Here is a 17,662-nt window from a genome sequence, read left to right on the forward strand (position 1 = left end):
AGGGAACGCTAAATTACAAATCTGGACTTTAGTGATTCCCTGCATCCTTCCTGGGGCTGGACTAGTGGATGACTGGACCCATTCAAAGTCCGTCCTGAAATTTAACTGTGAGCACGTGATTAGCAGTTATGTGCGCCATAACCTTCATTTAAGGAGGAGTTACAGGTGCAAAATCCATGAGAAGTTAAAACTTTTGTTACAGTTCCCGCAGTCTCCATTTGAGAAGATGCGCCACATGCTGAGCAACACCGTGATGTGGAGCGAACTTTTTAATGGAAAAAAAAAAAAAAGAAGAAAAAAAAAGAAAAAAAAATCTCTAAATCTCTCTAAATATAGCTCGTGCTTTCTGGGATTTGTTTCAGTGTTTTATTTCATTTCATCACGTCATTCAAAACAAATAGATAAATACATGTCAAACAAATCTCAAAGTCAAACATAATCATGTCGTAAACCAAACCATGTTTTCTACTAATGAGTAAAGCTTACTGAACAGTGGTGTCACAGTGCGACTGTTCTAGACACGTCGACCGATGTGCTGTAATTTTACAAAAGTAATAAGTAGGACGGTTGATCCAAATCGACTCATTTCAGTAACACCTGTTGGTTAGATCGTGGCCACACACAGCTCTCTTGGACTTCCGCACTCCAAGTTAAAGTTGCCAGATCGGTTTCCACAGAATGAAACAGACAGCACAGTGTGATTGGCTATCCGTGTGGCCTATATGTGCGCACCGCCCAGCAGCTCTGCTCTCCACATCACCGCTGATTGTGAGTGAATGGTAAGTTCAGCCCTTTCTCTGTTTCACCCCATGTAACACCCACAAACTTAAAAAAGATTAAGTCACTTTTCCAAGTGCTGCGCGTAAAACTGTATGTCGCTCTTCTTGTGTGTGTGTGTGTTTGCAGAGCTGCAAGAGACGCTCAAAGTCCCGGCTTCTAACAGTCCCACAGGTGTCATCCTTCCAATCAGGTCAGTGTCAGTTCAACTTTACGACGCTGTCTAATTCTAAGGCTTTAAAACGTGAACGCTCACATTCAGTATGCTCGCGTAAAGTTCCCTCGAGGCTAACTTTTAATGTATCTGTCTTAATCTTAAGAAGGTTAGAAACTGTTTTAAATGAAAAGGCACCGACACTGTCGTATGTGCCGACATCATTTAACGTTGTGGTGGAGTAAGGCTGTTTAGATTAATGCACATTGAATTTACAGATTATTAACTCGCTTTTCAACGTCAGTAAACTACGCGTTTCGTCAAATGTCTGAAGTACATTCAACTCAAAAATGCTCAAAATAAACGTAAACGAGTTTCATTCACGCAGATTTTTCTCAGCATTAGTTATGAATCGAAACTTATGCAGCAATCATTGCTTTAGGTGATTCAGGTGCAGCTAACGGGGTCAGATTTATGCTTGATGCATGGATGTATGCATGCTGCTTGACTGACACTTGTTTCCCTCCACTAGTGTCATGAGCTCCCCGAAAAGCCCTGACGGTGCCGGGACAGATGCTCCTTGCCAGCCCTCCTCCTCAGTTGAGAGCAGTGGGTACACGGACACGGAGCCTCGGCTCCTGGCTGGGACTCGGTCCTCCCTCCTGGCTCGACGTCTCATGCGCTTACAGGCCTACAGTAGCCACTTCACCCCCGTTACGCGCCGGAAGAGGGAGATGATCCCAGACGATAAGAAAGATGCCAGCTACTGGGACAAGCGACGCAAGAACAACGAGGCGGCCAAGCGGTCCAGGGAGAAGAGGAGGCTGAATGACCTGATGATAGAGGGCCAGCTACTGGCTCTGAGCGAGGAGAACGCCCAGCTGCGGGCTCAAGTCCTTAACCTGCAGTACATCAGTACCCTGAGCATAGAAAAAACCAAAGCACCCTCTCCCTCTGCGACATCAACTGCGCCTGTCCTAGCGCCCACTCTGCCCTTGTCGCCCATACCTCCCCACACCCCTTCTCTCTTCCAGGCAGGGATCAGGGCTGTGCGACAACAGGAAACTGCACTGAACCAGTATGAGTCCAAGCTCCCTTGTTTTGGCTCAACTAGAGGTCTTTTTAATCCACTAAGCCATCGCAATTGTGGGACACAGCCAGGCATCCTTCCTCTCACCGGCTCCGGTGTCCTTTCGCTCCGAGATAGTTTAGGGAGCGGAAGGTCAGGGGAGGTAGGAGTGGATGCCCAGCGCCAGGTCTCCTCCGTCGATGTAATCCCCATCTCTCCCAGTGTATCTTCCCCACCCGTCTCTTCCTTCTCAGCAATCATGTCCTCTCCTGACACTCTCCACCATGCCTCTGCGCTCTCGTACCCACCCCAAAACTGGCTGGTGCCCCAGCTGAACCACTCGGCTGTGTGTAATAATCTTCTTCTGCCCTGGAGGTCCTCCTACCTGGCTCCGTCGGCCGTCTACTCCGGCCTGCCTCTCCACTTACAAGAAAGGCAAAGCCAGGGTGTCGGTGTGGAGGCGCACATTCAGAGGGGGCTGAAGAGTCGGTTCAGCAGTGCAACGCCTGGTTTGTCTCAGCTCGGGATGCATCTCAGTTCTGGGGGACGCTGACTGGACAGTTTAACTGTTAAGGTGTAACTTACAAGAAGTTTTTAAAAAATCCCCAAACTTAACGTGATTCCATATGCGTCCAAATGAGATGTGAGGTGAAGGCTTTTTCAGCTGTTTTTTTTTTTTTTTTTTGTTTGCCAGTAAATATGCAGTCCAAAAAGAATGAAACGTGTGCAGTGGGTCATAATGAAAATACGAACAATTAAAAAACGAAATAAACAGCCTTCACGTGGCCTATGTTCCCCGAAAGATCAGCCATGAACAATGTATTTTACCACGAGCTACACGGCACGATTTTCTGTGGTTTTATTCTGTTTGAATGAAGCTTTTGCGCTCCCGCTCTTTGTCTGAATTTGTTTCATACAATGAAATATTAATGTATAATAAACACACAAGCTGTTTTTTCGTTTTTGTTTTTTAATGTTATTCCGGACTTTTCTTTTTCATTCAGATTATTTAATTTCATTGCAGTACAGGTATTTCTTGTACATTTTTACCCTTTGCCAGTGATGAAAAACAAACAAACAAAAAGAAAAACACAGCGACTGCACCAGTGAAACTGTGCGTGCTGACTCGGTATTCCCCTTTATCCCCACTGCGTGATTTCCCAGCACAATTCGACTCGATGGAAAACTGAACGTTGAACCGTTTATTTGTGGGTCAGCAGCTCAGTGAGACACAATCCACCACATTTCAGTGAGACACCACATCTGGGTAATGTTTAAATCTTTAAATGCTATGCTTTTGTTAGAATAGGGTCTTTAATATATGAATGTATATCCATGCATTCGAATAGTCCTGTTAGTCATTTTACAATCAAGTATAAAAGTAATGCTTTAAGTCGAAAAGTAAGTATAAAACTCTAAGAATATACTTAGAATATACTCTAAGTATAAAAAGTATTACTTTTATACTTGTCTAAGTATAAAGTACAAAATATACTTAGTGTGTGTATATATATATATATATATATATATATATATATATATATATATATATATATATATATATATATGTATTCTTATTTTTTAATCCCTTTTTATGCCCTTCTTGATGTAATCCCCCCCCCCCCCCCCCCCCCCCCCACCCACCAAAAAAAAAAGAAAGATCCGGGTATCCTCTCGCAACAGGATCTTTCACTTGTTAGGCGAATGGAGCATCATGTCATCTCTGACCTGCTACGCAGTGCCATCGCAATCGGCTCTTAAATACCCATGCACGATCCCGAAGCCTCCAGCAGAGGGCGCTACAACACAAACGGTGTGGCAGATGGATTTCGTTTTGTGGAATAATTTCTGCCTCTCCAGTAGTATGTATGCATTTTTCACACATACACCGGTTTTAGAGTAAATAACTAAATAAAGTAAACGTAAACTAATATTAATGCTACCAATATATTCACATCGCATATTTTTATTCAGACTTCAAAGAAAGAATATTATTTTAAATTAAGGAGACCGGATGTTCTATTTTACGTGAGCTTATGTGACATTTGTATGCCTTCTCCTGAAACTCAACACACTCAGACACTGTTCCACATTTTGAGTGGTTTTAGTTTACAAAAGTCAGTACACATAAGTCTTTGAAGAAACTTGTGGTTAAAAAAGAGACGTGCCGATGCATCCCTATTAAAACCCAAAGATTAGTATCAGGCACAGCAGCAGCTGAAATAGCAATAAGGTTTTTTATTGTTAGTCACATCTAAAAAAAAATGTAAGAAGACAAGCTCATCATTAAAACAAACTTTTAACCTTCCTGTGACCAGTGCCCAAACTGTGACCTGTATAGTTTGTGCGTTTGTGTGTCATGGGTTAAATTCTTTTCATGGGATATGTCATAAATGACAAACTGGTGACATGACCTATATTGTCAGACAAAATCATATCCTTTGACCCAGATTTAATTTGTTTGGATCTGGTCAACCCAATTCAATCATGGATTTGAACTTTACTCTCCTCTGAATAAATGCTTGACCTCCTTTCTTGAAAAAGGACGGCCTAAATTAAGGCATCCCAGGTGTTAAAGTTAAAAACAGAAAAAAAACGATGACTGAATGTCCTGTTTAACGTACTGGAACTCGTCCGTCATGGCTCGTGATGTCAAATTCATGTCTTTGTGTAAGACACGTTCCAGCTTTGACAAACTGAGTGCGTCTCAGTGTTCGTCCATCCGACACAGAGAGATGGACTGAAAATAAGTTTACGTGCGAGTTTAGAAAATAACATTTTAGCATAAAAGGAACTCTCTTTCAGCCCTTTGAAAAAGAAAGCATTTTTGCCTCCACGTGGACCTCTCGTGCTTATTTTTCTAACATTAAGGACTTACACGCATCACAACAGGAAGCCAAAAATCTGTCTACATGTGACACTGGCTATACATAGAAATGGGCGTTGAAGTAAAATTTCCAGTCACGACAAAAGCATGCATTTTAATTCCTGTGTCAAAGTCATTTTGACACAGGAATTATTATATTATAACAAAAGATTCTAAATTTGGACAAGAAGAAGATTAACTGAGCAGAGGCTTGAAATACACTCTCATAAGTCACAAACACTTCTGCATTTTCTGCGAATCTGAGGTGCCAAAGATTTATTTAAAAGTCACACATAAAGTTTTAGTCACGTCTCCTCACACTTATGCTTTACGCTAAATATCTGAACAACACAGAACTGATGGTCATATCATTACCTGGCTGTTGTGGCTTTTATCTCTAAAACGTCTCATATTACTAAGACTGCCGCAACTACTGCTGCGCCCAAGCTTTTCTGGAACGAGACATCAGGTATGTGACTGAATTTTAACATGTGGTTAAAACATTTCACTGAGCAAAGTATCATAGTACAGCTGCAGTACGAACAAAATGCTGTAAAGACGCTAACAATGCATTTACTCTAGAGATTTAAAAAAAAAATCATATAGCTTTACTAAACTCTAGGGCATTAGATGCATGTTTTCATTTAGTTTTGGCATGCTATCGACCAAATATGCCTAAAATTGAAAGCAGCATCATACAGGGGAGACCCCTGTGTGGGCAAGCCACTACCACCACAATATGATCGACATCAAGGAAAGCAGTCAGACACTTTTCATGCGACAACAGAGGTGGACAGCCAGAGTTAAAGACAGGAAAACAGCGCGTTAAAAAAGGCTGAGAGCAAAGCAAAAAAGAGAGAGGTGAGTGGGTAGGACTGAAAGCAACAAAGTATTATGATCCCCACTCGACTCATCTGTGCATTAATTGCTTGACAGTGTCTAACAGAAGAGTTCGGCACTCTAAGTTGTACATTAGGGCAAGAGCGAGACCTCTCTGAAACAGTTCACTGGCAGCTCGACGGCAGCAGATCTTGTGGATACGCTTGCAGAAGGTAAGGCCTGAAGCACATTTTCTCACATATACTGGCACTGACCATGTATGTTAAAAGTAAAAAGACCGAATGAAGGAAATGGTTGAGGTGTTAGTGACCAAGGGACGGACATTTATCAACGCGTGCACAACTGGTCTTGCTGTGATCACAGCAAAACATAACTGTGTATTCTGTGAAATTGTCAGCTCAGCAAACCTTTGAATCGTTTCACTTCACTCGCGACCAAAAGCAGAATTAAGCAGCCAGACTTGTAAAGTGTCATTTTCTTAATTCAAAATGAAATCAGGTATTTATTCTATATTCTATTATCTGGTGACAGTTGTTTGAGGAAGAGGAAGTGTTTGCACTGTGTAACTATGCGCAAGAGGAGCACAGTTGTGTACATGGAGCTTCTCTACAGCAAACGACGTATTTCTGTTAGCTGTATTTTTTTAAATAATCTACCAAGGTTAGGAATAAAAAATACTTTTTGATGTTCTGCAATGACCTCACAGTTATATCAGAATACGAACGCTCTGGAGGTTATTTAGCTATCTCAGAAAAAACGAACGTTTGTTTCATGAAAGGTGAAAAGATATACAAAGTTAGAATAGAGCACAGAACAACAGTAAGATATGATGTTGGATGATCTATAGCTCATGTGAATTGTTGTATGTCATCCCTGCAGTTGTGTTTACGTGAGTAATTCAGTTTGTATCTGTATGTTTCTCTATTTGCTAGTGGAATTATTCAAAAAGTCCGGGATGGATTTGCATGAAAATGACCAAACGTGGGGCTCGGCCCAACTCAGAGATCGTTGACTTTTGAAGCCGAGCTAGCCCCGCATGCAGATCCCCATTTTTGGAGGGATTCTTTACCATTGCGAGGGAAGGCGAAACTGGATACTTCGTGCAATTTTAGCAAATCCGTATACAACTGAAGTCTTAAAAAATGGGACAACTAATCGTGATGTTCTCAAAAACAATGTCACGAATGAATCGCTTCTGATCCAATCAATTCGACCATGATGTGGAGGAAAATGTCTTGGCCCGCTCTTAGATGCTGCGCTGTGCTGTAGATATGAGAAAGTGGGAGTTTTTAAACATTTATTAATTCATAAGTTACCAATCCATCATCGTGCATACTTCTCAGACTAAGAAGTGGTCTCACCCAAAGCTGAACATTTTTAATAAAATTCTACTTACTGCAATGACGATACCCGCGTCTTGGTCACTTAGTAATATTTTACACGTGATATAGTTGGGACATTTTGCCCGTATGAAGCCTGAGTTTGATCGGAGCTGCAAACATCACAAGTTTGCAGAAAGTGAAAGTGTGTTTTATGAAAGCATAAAATGATTTTACTAGTAAGTGAAGGTTCACTGTCCACTCAGAAGTAAATAAAGGTCAAGCACTTTGGTAGCAGCGGTTGCTAGTAACGCTCGCTATGAGCGACCGGAAGACTTCAAGTATAAATCCAAAAGGTTTCAAAAAGTAGTGCGATCACAAGTCTAGCACATTTATGCAAATGTTATAGCCAGTCATGAAGCTAAATGTTTATTTTGTGATACGAATCATAATTTGTGACACTTGAATAATAAAATGTTTATGTCGGTATGGCTGACTAAACAATGAGGAAAAAATATTTTTCACGTAAAGTCAGGAAAATTACAAAAAAGGCAGAACGCCTGATGTTTCGGAACATATTTACTGCATGCAAAGCATTGTGAGGATGGTAGTTTGTATTTTATCTGCTCATCAAGAAATGCATTGCATTACAAGACGGTTAAAAGCAAGAACGGAGGCGAGTTCTTTATCCACCCAACAGGGAATTCTCTCATACTAATGGCAGTTTCAAGGTGATGTGAATAGAGTACATTGAGGTGGAAAGCCACAGAATATGGACTGACCAACTTTTCCTATGAGCACTTATTTTAACAAAGCTTGGCAGGGTACAGAGCAACACAACAACAGATGTTAGAGTGTGAGAAAACGGATAGACACCAAAAGAAGAAGTCTGAGAGTTCCTTACTAAAAAGCAGGCGGGCTATAATTAGTCGATAAGAAACAGGTGCAAATGTGCAGCAGAGTAGAGAGCGGGGTTGGCCTCAAGAGAGATTTCACTCAGGAACCCTCTCTTTTTTTATTTTCTCTTTGTCTGTGTCTTCCTTTGTGATTATTGTTTTCTCTCTTCCTGCTGTTGCTTTTCTTTTTTTTTTTAATGTACAACAAGTAGTTTTTGTGTCAGACACCAGTTTGCAGGTGTGCACGTTCTCACACAGAAACACACGGGGTTTCTCTGGGCAAAGGTTTGAATATTTTTAACCAATGTGTACTCTCACCACTACACACACGGTACATGGCCTCTTTGAAACTACAGTTTTGTTGCCTCTGGCAAAGTCTGACTGTACGGTCACTCGACATGCTAAGAAAGTACTTTCATTTTGTACAACTGAAATAAAAAAAAAGGCCATTCTACAGCCTTGCAGGGCATTGCACGGTAAGTAATAAGCTGTGAATTTATTGTTTGCATTTAAGAGCATGCTATATGTGTGACATCCTGAGTGACAGCTTTTTTTGCAGCTCTTCTATGAGGTGTCACAATTGACTACTATCATAAAGTACTGTGCAGTGTATGATTTAAAAAAAACACTTATCAGGTATTATATTGTGAGCAAGAATAAGGTGTGAATGAAACATCAATGAGTTAAAAGAGATAAGTGTAAGCCTAGCCTGTATGAGTCTATGTGTGTTTCTGATTGCACGTACAGGAGGCTGGCTGTGGTTTTTAACACATTGTTCACCCATCTTGCACAGCTTCCCATAAAAACCACCCACAAACCCACGTGAATAAAAGATAATTCATTAGCAGCAGTCAGTATTCCTCCTATTCTATTCATTTAAAGAAGGATTCGAGGTAGATGTACAGCAAAATGGACAAACTCTTACTGGCTGCACGTTTGTTCACGCAACAAAGTGACGCACAAAGATGAAAGTGCTGGAGAGGGGAAGCAGTGACTAGAAGGACAAGGCGATCAAAGAGGAAGATGAGGGGGAGACAAAGTGAGAAACATGAAGCATTGTTTGACTTCACGTTAACTAAAGATACCTATGCGTAATTTGCATACGCCGAGCTTAGGTCACCTCAGCTGAACTAAAAGCCGCTTGGTGCGACAGCATCTTCTCGGTCGCGTAAAACCTCGCGTGAAAAGTTTCCGTTAAGAAGCGTTTTATTTGGTTTCACAGATATAAAAGTAAAAAGAGAAAGGCTCGACGAGTATTTTTATTTGGTTTTGACAACACAGATCTGTAAAATCACAAATGCAAACTCCTCTAATTTGGCTCCTCATCAGCCATGATGCAGACAAAGCACACTGATGACTCAGTATGGAATATGGAGCTAACACACAAAGCCACAATCTTGCCATTCTATGTATTGTTTCCAGCCTTATTATTTTCATACGTTTCATATTGAGACAGGTAGGTGGTGAGGCTAGTTCAGGAAAGGGGGTTGTGGGTCTCGAGGTGCTAGACAGAGTGTAATAAAGTACTGAACTGTAATAGCCTCTAAATATTTTTGGAGAGGAAAAAAAACATAATGGTATGAAAATGGTCTGCCATAGATGGACAGCTTCTACAGGCACGTGCAGCATTTTATACAATTATATCCGATTTTTTAAAAAGCCCTTTATATCTGAACATTAGCCATTTATATGCTTAAAGCGAGACAAACAAACACAAAGTTGCAAATACACAAAGTATATGTGCCTCTATTACTCAACACATTATAAGATTAGGGACTAGCACTGCAACAGCATGCCGTTGTCATCAGCGGCTAATCTGTTTTCTCAGTGGTGCGATTAAACAGCTTGCCCTAACAATGTGACAAAAATATGGAGAAGTGTCTGCTGTTTTCTTTAACCAGACCCTGAAACTGCATCCGTAAGTGTAAGAATCCAAATGTAAGACATATTCAGATTATAAATGTGTTTAATGACAAGAATCACTCAGAGCGTTCAAACCTTCACCGAGGCAGCTCGCTCTGTGCGCGCGACTTCCTTTTAAGGGACTAGGATTGCATTTGGTGTATGTTCACCTTGTTTTCCTCGTTCCTTTAAAGTGCATTTAAAATATGTAATGGATAACGGGTACTGATTTGTAAATAACTAACTATATTCTGCAGCATATCTCTGATTAGCTCATTCTCTCTCTTGACGATACTTTCTTTAAATATTTAACATATTTGAGGATCATCTTGAAAGAAAGGCAGATATGAAATTAAAAGTGAGATCAGAGGTCAAATGTGACGTGATATTTGGATGCAAACGATACTCAGAATCCTCAAATACCACAATCATCTCCTAAATGTTGTCAGGACAAACAGGCAGCAGAATTTTAAACATAAGACATTTTACTGAAGTTTGACCTTGAAGAAGAGGTCAGAAGTCCAAAGTAATATTTTGAATCCCCCTATATCATTTCTCATATTCCCTTATGCTGTCAATATAAACAACGGTAATTAGAAACAGTTTTAAACAGCTCAACGCAGCACTATTATCACGTCGACTTATCTATTGACCTTGAAGGAGAGGTCAGAGGTCAAATGTGACATATTTTAAATCTTCACACGGTACTTTCTATATGTTGACAGCGCACAGTACAGCTGTAAGGATACAGGAAATCGTCATGTTATTTGAAAAGAACCTCAAAGCATAAATATTTTGTGGTTCCTGTTTGTTTAATGTAAAGCTATATCTATAATTACCTCCACCAAGGACGTTTTTGGTAGCGTTTGCACGTGCGTCATTCTGTAAACGTGATATTTCAAAACGTCTTTATTGAATTCTGACCAACCTTTGCAGGAGTGTAGAGCGGTGTCACATTGACAGTTTGTTAAAATTTGTCTCATTATTCATTAAAAAACTGCAGAGTAGTTTCCTGATAAAGAACTCATTGCTTACTCAGCTGCTCGCTTCAGCTCCACTAACTGCTCTCCTCTATTCGATTTCAGGTCTCTGTTGTGACTCGCTCTTCATTTAGCATGGAGTCCCTACCGCTAGCTTTTCACGGGGGCCAAGAAAACCATGTTTTACACATGGAAAACGATCTGGTACGTAAAGGACCCCGTCGCAAGAGGGAGTTCATACCTGAAGAAAAGAAGGATGAGCTCTACTGGGAGAAACGTCGCAAGAACAACGAAGCTGCCAAGCGGTCACGGGAGAAGAGAAGGATGAATGACTATGTGCTGGAGACTCATCTCATGGCTCTGAAAGAAGAAAACGCCAGGCTCAGTGCTGAGTTAATGGCCATCAAGCTTCACTTTGGCTTGGTTCACCCTGCAGCGTACACAGGCCAACAAAGTAATCCACTGCAATGCCATTTCAACAGCAGCAGCCAGCCTGTAAGCACCACCAGCACCCACCAACAATCCCTGCAGAGAAACTACTACTGGGGTGGTAGAGACTCTTCTGTCCTGCCCAGTCACCAGCCTTCTAACTCCTTTCTGATCCCTGCATACGCCCTTCATACGATGAGAGGCTATTCGTATTTCAACAGACCAGCTACTAGCGGCTCTGGCATCCTCAAGCCCCTTGTGCTTCCTCGAAATCTCCTGCCAACCCATTCCCCTCATCCCATAGGTCCTCTACTGAAGCCCATGGCAACAAGAACCCCCTCAGATGAAGAGGAGGAGCAGCAGGTTCCAGGGCTGCTGTCCATGTCTTGCCCACCTCCGCCTCATAAAATCATCGCCAGAGCAGGCAGAGCCCATTCTCCACAAAGACAATACATGTCTGACTGACTGTGAAACACAGAAGGACGAATCTAGCGTACAGCTTCATCGACCAAGAAACAAATGTGTTATTTCTTTTTCAGTACTGTCATACATGCCTGCTGACGATGTAACGTTATTGCTGGGAACTAACGGCTCAAGGTGCGCAGCCCTTTCAAAATGAGAACTTTTCAAGTGTGTGCAGCATGCAAACCTCCCCCCCTCTCCACTTTTTGTTCCTACAGAATCAGCTGTCAGCTCTAAGTTGCTGACCATTCCCATTGCAGCCACATAAAGAACATTCTAAAGTAGGAGTACAATTTTTTCCATACAGTCCATTCATGCTGTTTAACTTCACAGAACACGATGCTGTGGTGTTTGTGCAGTTCGCTGTTTGGTACTTTCCTGAGAAAGTATACAAAGAATAAAACGCACACAGAATTGGGCGGGTAGCCACATGTGGGTCAGTGACGATAACAACACACGCTCACCTTTGCCCACCACTCTCAGTTCAGAAATCTGTTAATGTTATGCAAAACTGTGACTGAGCTACAGATGTGTGTCCGGTGTCTCGATGTTTCACTGGTGTTAATGCAGAATTTACAATTAAACTTCTCTGTCATCATATCACACACTGCCTTTACAAACTGTAGGCCACAGTCTGCCTCCAAACGGAAAGAGTGAAGTATAAGATGATCTGTTTTGCCGTGTGAGCAGATGTAGTCATGTTCTTCCATACTGTGCCCACAATTTGTTTTTATTGTTCCATTAACCTTCAGAACCCTGACATTGTTTTTAATATTTTTACACGTAAAATTGATTAAAACAGATGAATAACAGCATTTTGAACAAAGTCTTTGCTTTATTCTTTGACACAGTGCTCACAAAGATAAAAAACACTTCTCTGACTTGAACCATGAAGATTGCCCACCCCTGGGCCTCTGTGTCCATGCTTAAGGTTTTTTGGGGCTTTGCTAATAAAGTGTGACAGTCTAACCTCATAGAGATAAAAACAGAACTATTGCATAGGATTTACAAAAACAGTAGCTGTGACCCCTTTCTTGGATTTGGCTTGTGTTTCAGTGTGTTTTTGAGTCAGCAGCCAGCCACCCCGGCTGTAGCGGGTTGCTGGCTCATTGACAGTGCTGCTGGCCAGGCAGGCAGCCAGTCCCAGTGGCTCAAAGACAAACTCAAAGAAACATTCAGTGTCAACAGAGAGACAGCAGCTGACTGCAGATGAACTCTTTTTATAATATCACACTACTTTAAAATAACTTAACCAGCTATTTAACATCAATTACGAAGCAACATCAGATAAGCAAAAGTAAATTGGAACTTGGACTATGTTCGGAAACAATTTGCATTCAATAAAGAGTGAGCAATAGAAATCCCACCTGTTTGCTTGCTTCTTATTTGTCATAATTGTCTCTCACGGGTAACGCCTAACTTTGTTATCAGCAGACATCCAACTGAAATAACAGGCAGCTGTTATTCCCCTTAAGCTATTAGCTGGGTTATATTTCTCATCAAGAGTACAGCCAACAGGAGTCTGACGGACAGCTAGCAAGCTATAAGCTATTTTTTTTAGCCTTTTTCAAATAGGAACAGTGGACAGAAAGAGGGGGGAGGCATGCCGCAAATTATTTTTACGCGCCCTCAGCCATACGGCATTGTGGTCGCCGACTCATCCCAGTGAGCTTAAGCAGCGCAGGAAGCTACTGATCTGGTGGCTAAACAAAACTTCCATGTAGTTAAAACAGAGAAAATGTGGTAATTTCAGAGTGAGATGCACTTACAGGTTTTTAAAGCTGCCGAAGTACTCGTGGTGCTCTTTAAGCATTTGTGGACATTAGATTAAACAAATAAAATAAAAAATAAAGCACCGGAGGGATTTTTTTTTCCTAAATAACTTTGTTTTACCTCTGGGCTACACACAGCCAGGGTTATGTTTTAGCTGATCACCAGTGGTTCTGATCTATGAGATCTGTTATTAAGACTAGTTTATGATATATTGTTTTCTTTTTTGTAGTGGTGAAATTGAAGTGATCAGAAAAAACACTAAATAAAACTTGGCTTTCTAAAAATAGTTTTGTATGAACACAAAACTATTACAGCAAAGCTGCACTGCTATAGTGGTCAAGGGACCAGAACAGCAAGTTCAATTTCAAGGGCTGGAGGGAGGTGGGGGTGGCCTAAGTTTATATTTGGTGAAACCCTGATTGAGATATACTGGTGACTTCAGTTACATCAAATGAAAGCAAGCAAGTTACAGTAAAGCAACATATAGCATCATACGTGTCACCACAACTGCAGACAAAGTCCGAGCTGTGACCTCAATCACAGCCTCGCTGGGTCAGCCCAGCCAGAGCAAGTGCTCTAAACAGAGATCTGGTTGCTGTATGACAGTTTGATCTTTTGAAAAGAATAATGAGCAATGAATGAATCATGATTATTTCTCCTCTCTGTACTGGTTACATATCAATATAGTAATCAGTATATTATCATTAGACTGGTCCAACACAATAACTCAAAGGCCCAGAATTTTCCATTTGCACACTGTCATCACAGTCAGGCATACTGAAATACTACTACATATAAAAACAGTGCAGAATTATATTTGGGTTATGTTGTTTGTTTTTATTCAGTGGCAGACAGGCTCCCGTGAGACTTCATGCCTCTCAAACATAAAGAGCAGACACTGTTTATTTTCTATTTAGTAACTTCTATAATTATCATGTACAGAACCACTGCATATAAAATTAGCAGAGACATACTGAAATGCTGTAGGCTATATTTTATAAGCATATTTGCTGCCTATTAGTTTCCATTTGTCTGTAGATTTTTCTCACATCGAGTTTTAGTTTATGCTCTTTGGTTTAGCTTCTGTTTGACATTTTGTGTCTTGTTTAGTATTTTCGTTGGACTGGAGTTTTATTACTGTTCGACTCCTTGTGTTTAGTACCCTCTTGTATGTTATGTGATTCCCCTTTTAGTGACTTCCTGTTTTCTTCTGTTAGTTATTAGCCTCTTGTGCCTCACCGTTGGTTTGTCTTTCCTTGTTATTGTCTTAATTTGTTTCAGCTGTGCGTTGTTACCCTGCTGCTTGTACTCTTCTTGATTACTTTGTGTTTATGCGTAGCCTCAGTTTCCCTTTTTCCTTCTTCCGGGTGTCTGTCAATGTGCCATTGTGTGTTCCTGCTTAGTTACCCCATTTTGGATTTTTATATTCTCTGCATTCGACCTTATTTATCTTTATTTGTTCTTTAGCGTAAATTTTGAGTCTCACATTTAGGTGCTGATCCAGCAGTTAGTGATACCATATTCATAGCCTGAAATACATTTTCCAATAGCTTTAGAGAAAACGGCTTTTGGTCTTCATATTTGTGCATGTTACATTTTTATTATTTTTTAAAGGTAACATATTAGACTGTAGCCTAAAAGTAAAACAGTGCTGGATGAGCAACCATCATTTCAACTTCATATCTAACTAAAAATAGAAAACTAAGTGAAGAGAAAACTGGGTGAGCATTTTGCAGCTATTTAGTTTAAGTGGCAGCAGGTCAACAACATGATTGGGTATAAAGATCGGCAAAAGTTTAGCAATCTGGAAAAAACACAGAACTATTTTAGAGGGATGTTTCTCTATGTACAAATTCAAAGTGAAATTTTACAGCTAAAATAATGAAAATCTGATTATCTATAGTACATAACATCTTCAAACGATTCTGAGAATCTAGAGAAATCTCTGTGCAGGAGGCACACGGCTGAAAGTCTGCACTGGATCACTGTCATATTTGGGCCCTCGTGCAGCACTACATAAAAACAAGGATGATTCTGTCATTCTGAATGAGTGCACGGGCTCGTGAACACTTCCAGAAACGCTGCTGTCTCCTCTGGACCAGAACTAAGGCTGGGCTTCAGTGGAAAGCTGTTCTGTGGTCAGATGATTGACGTTCCCGAGCCCGTGTGGTACAGAATCAATTAGTCGCGCGTCATGTTATACACACGTATCTTTTCCTTTATTGGTTTTTGACCTTGTCTATTGTGTTCAGAAGTTTTTCTAGAATCTTTGAGTCGTTTAAGCATCACAAATGATAAATTCACCAATTTTATGTTGACAAGGCCTTGTCATACATTGCTGAACTCATGCCCACACAGTGTTTTTGCAGCACGGGGAAATCCTTTTAGTTCTCAGAAACTCCATCCCTCTGACACTGACAGTTAACTTCAGTTAGTAGTGAGATATTCCAGAGGATGTTTTTTGAAGTATTACACAACTTTCCCTCCCTTTTGGCGTCACAGTTCTAAATTTCTGGAAATGAACACATATTTTTCAAAACACATTGGAAATGTTTCAGCTGTGTTGTTTTTGTAGTATGACTACAATATGAATGATATGCATCTAAGTGTGTTCTTTTATTTGCATCTCAGTGTGTATTTTTCCACGTTGCCTTTATTGATTTATTTCTGTATTATTCATATTAGAACCACAGTTTTTGACATGCAGCCATCGGTGGTTGCTGGTAATTCTTTGTGCGACCTGCTGGCGTGAAAGAGCGTGCTAATCTACAACTACTTTAACCACTTTATGTTGTGATATAACTGAAAACAATTTGAACTGTTTGAACTTGATCGTAGACTTTTTATTCCAGTCACAGTAGCAAACTAAATCATAACACTGACAAACACAGGTATCAATAAATGTCATCTCACTACTAGTTAAAATCTAAACCAGTACAAAAATGACAATTCCCAAGACAAATCACCACTCTGAGATGACACATTGCAAACACTAACTAGTACTGATTTGCACACTTTTCTTGTTCAACTCTCAGTCATATGCTAGCTCAGTAATCAACAGTAATCTATTAAACTTTTGAGAAACTCTTTATCAGAACATGTGGGAAGGTTTGGGGATTTTGAAGCAAGAAACTAGGCTCAGTTTAGCTGCCCTGCATTTGTTCTCTACTTAAACTAGAACCTGCGCTTGCAAATTGTTACTTTCCTCTTTTTCACCCTCACCCTCACCAACGAGCAGCTGTGGCAGGAGACACTGTACATCGGCAGTCTTTGTTCAAACTAATGATTCAGATGTAAGATCTTGCCTTAAACTTGTGTGAAATGCAACCTTTGAAACTTTTTGTGGGGCACAGGATTTGGATAATGAATGCAAATACATATTTATTATGCACAAATTGACAGGTGCATAGTGCAGGTGTGCTTTTTGAAAAACTTATCAGAAGCGCTGCAAGCAAATGAAAAGCGGCGCACATGTCGCAGCAGGTGAATTGTTTTTTTTAACAACTGCTAACCACTGCATTCCCATTTAGACCACCACACCTCAACAACATGGTAGCAAAAAAACGTGTGATTACGAACCCCCCACACACACACACACACATGCACACACCCACTGTGTTACATCATTTCAGCCACTTTATGCTTGTTCCCATGGTACGGATGGAAATAACCTTGCTGAAGCAGAAGCTGGGTATCTCTGTGTTAAAGTGCATTCTGACATCATTTCCTCTGGCAGCCAAATGAAGAAGGTAGTTCAGGGCAGGGTTTTAACACGCTCTGTATTTTGCCACTTTTGTCTACTCCAAATAAATTAATAAATGGTATAAATGCAAGGCAGACCCAATGAGTATTGATGTCATTTCACACTAATTCTGGCATCTAAAGCAGGTGATGACACATCTGACATGTTCGTTATGTCTCTTCAGAGACCGCCGAAATCTGCATAGGTAGCCACAGTCAGTGCTCAGCAAAGGCGGAAGGAGTTTCAGGTATATTACTTTGAAGTTACAAATGAAAAAAAAAACTGTCATAATAATTTGTTTTCAAAGAAAATTTAACAATTTAAAATTCAATTTCAAAAAGGTTTTGTTGAAATCCTATCTTGACTGTAAATAGCAGAATAATATTTAACACGGAAGCCTGTTTTTATCTATTCGCATAAACGCTATTGATTCGATTGCAGCAGGTGTCTTGA

The 17,662-nt window shown here is 40.5% G+C and overlaps 1 protein-coding gene across 1 annotated transcript; it reads left to right on the top strand.

The window, feature by feature from the left end:
* Positions 1-908: 908 nt before the first annotated feature.
* On the top strand, positions 909-2,837 carry LOC308394511 (uncharacterized protein). The gene is made up of 2 exons (XM_080878866.1): positions 909-970; positions 1,464-2,837. The coding sequence occupies exon 2, from the start codon at positions 1,468-1,470 to the stop codon at positions 2,551-2,553; it is 1,086 nt and encodes a 361-aa protein (XP_080734992.1). The 5' UTR covers positions 909-970; positions 1,464-1,467; the 3' UTR covers positions 2,554-2,837.
* Positions 2,838-17,662: the final 14,825 nt, after the last annotated feature.

This window comes from Rhamphochromis sp. 'chilingali' (genome assembly GCF_963969265.1).
Source record: "Rhamphochromis sp. 'chilingali' genome assembly, chromosome: 3".
Lineage (NCBI taxonomy): Eukaryota > Metazoa > Chordata > Actinopteri > Cichliformes > Cichlidae > Rhamphochromis > Rhamphochromis sp. 'chilingali'.

Coding starts and splice junctions, on each gene's coding strand:
- LOC308394511 (XM_080878866.1), top strand. CDS start 1,468: ATGAGCTCCCCGAAAAGCCCTGACGGTGCCGGGACAGATGCTCCTTGC.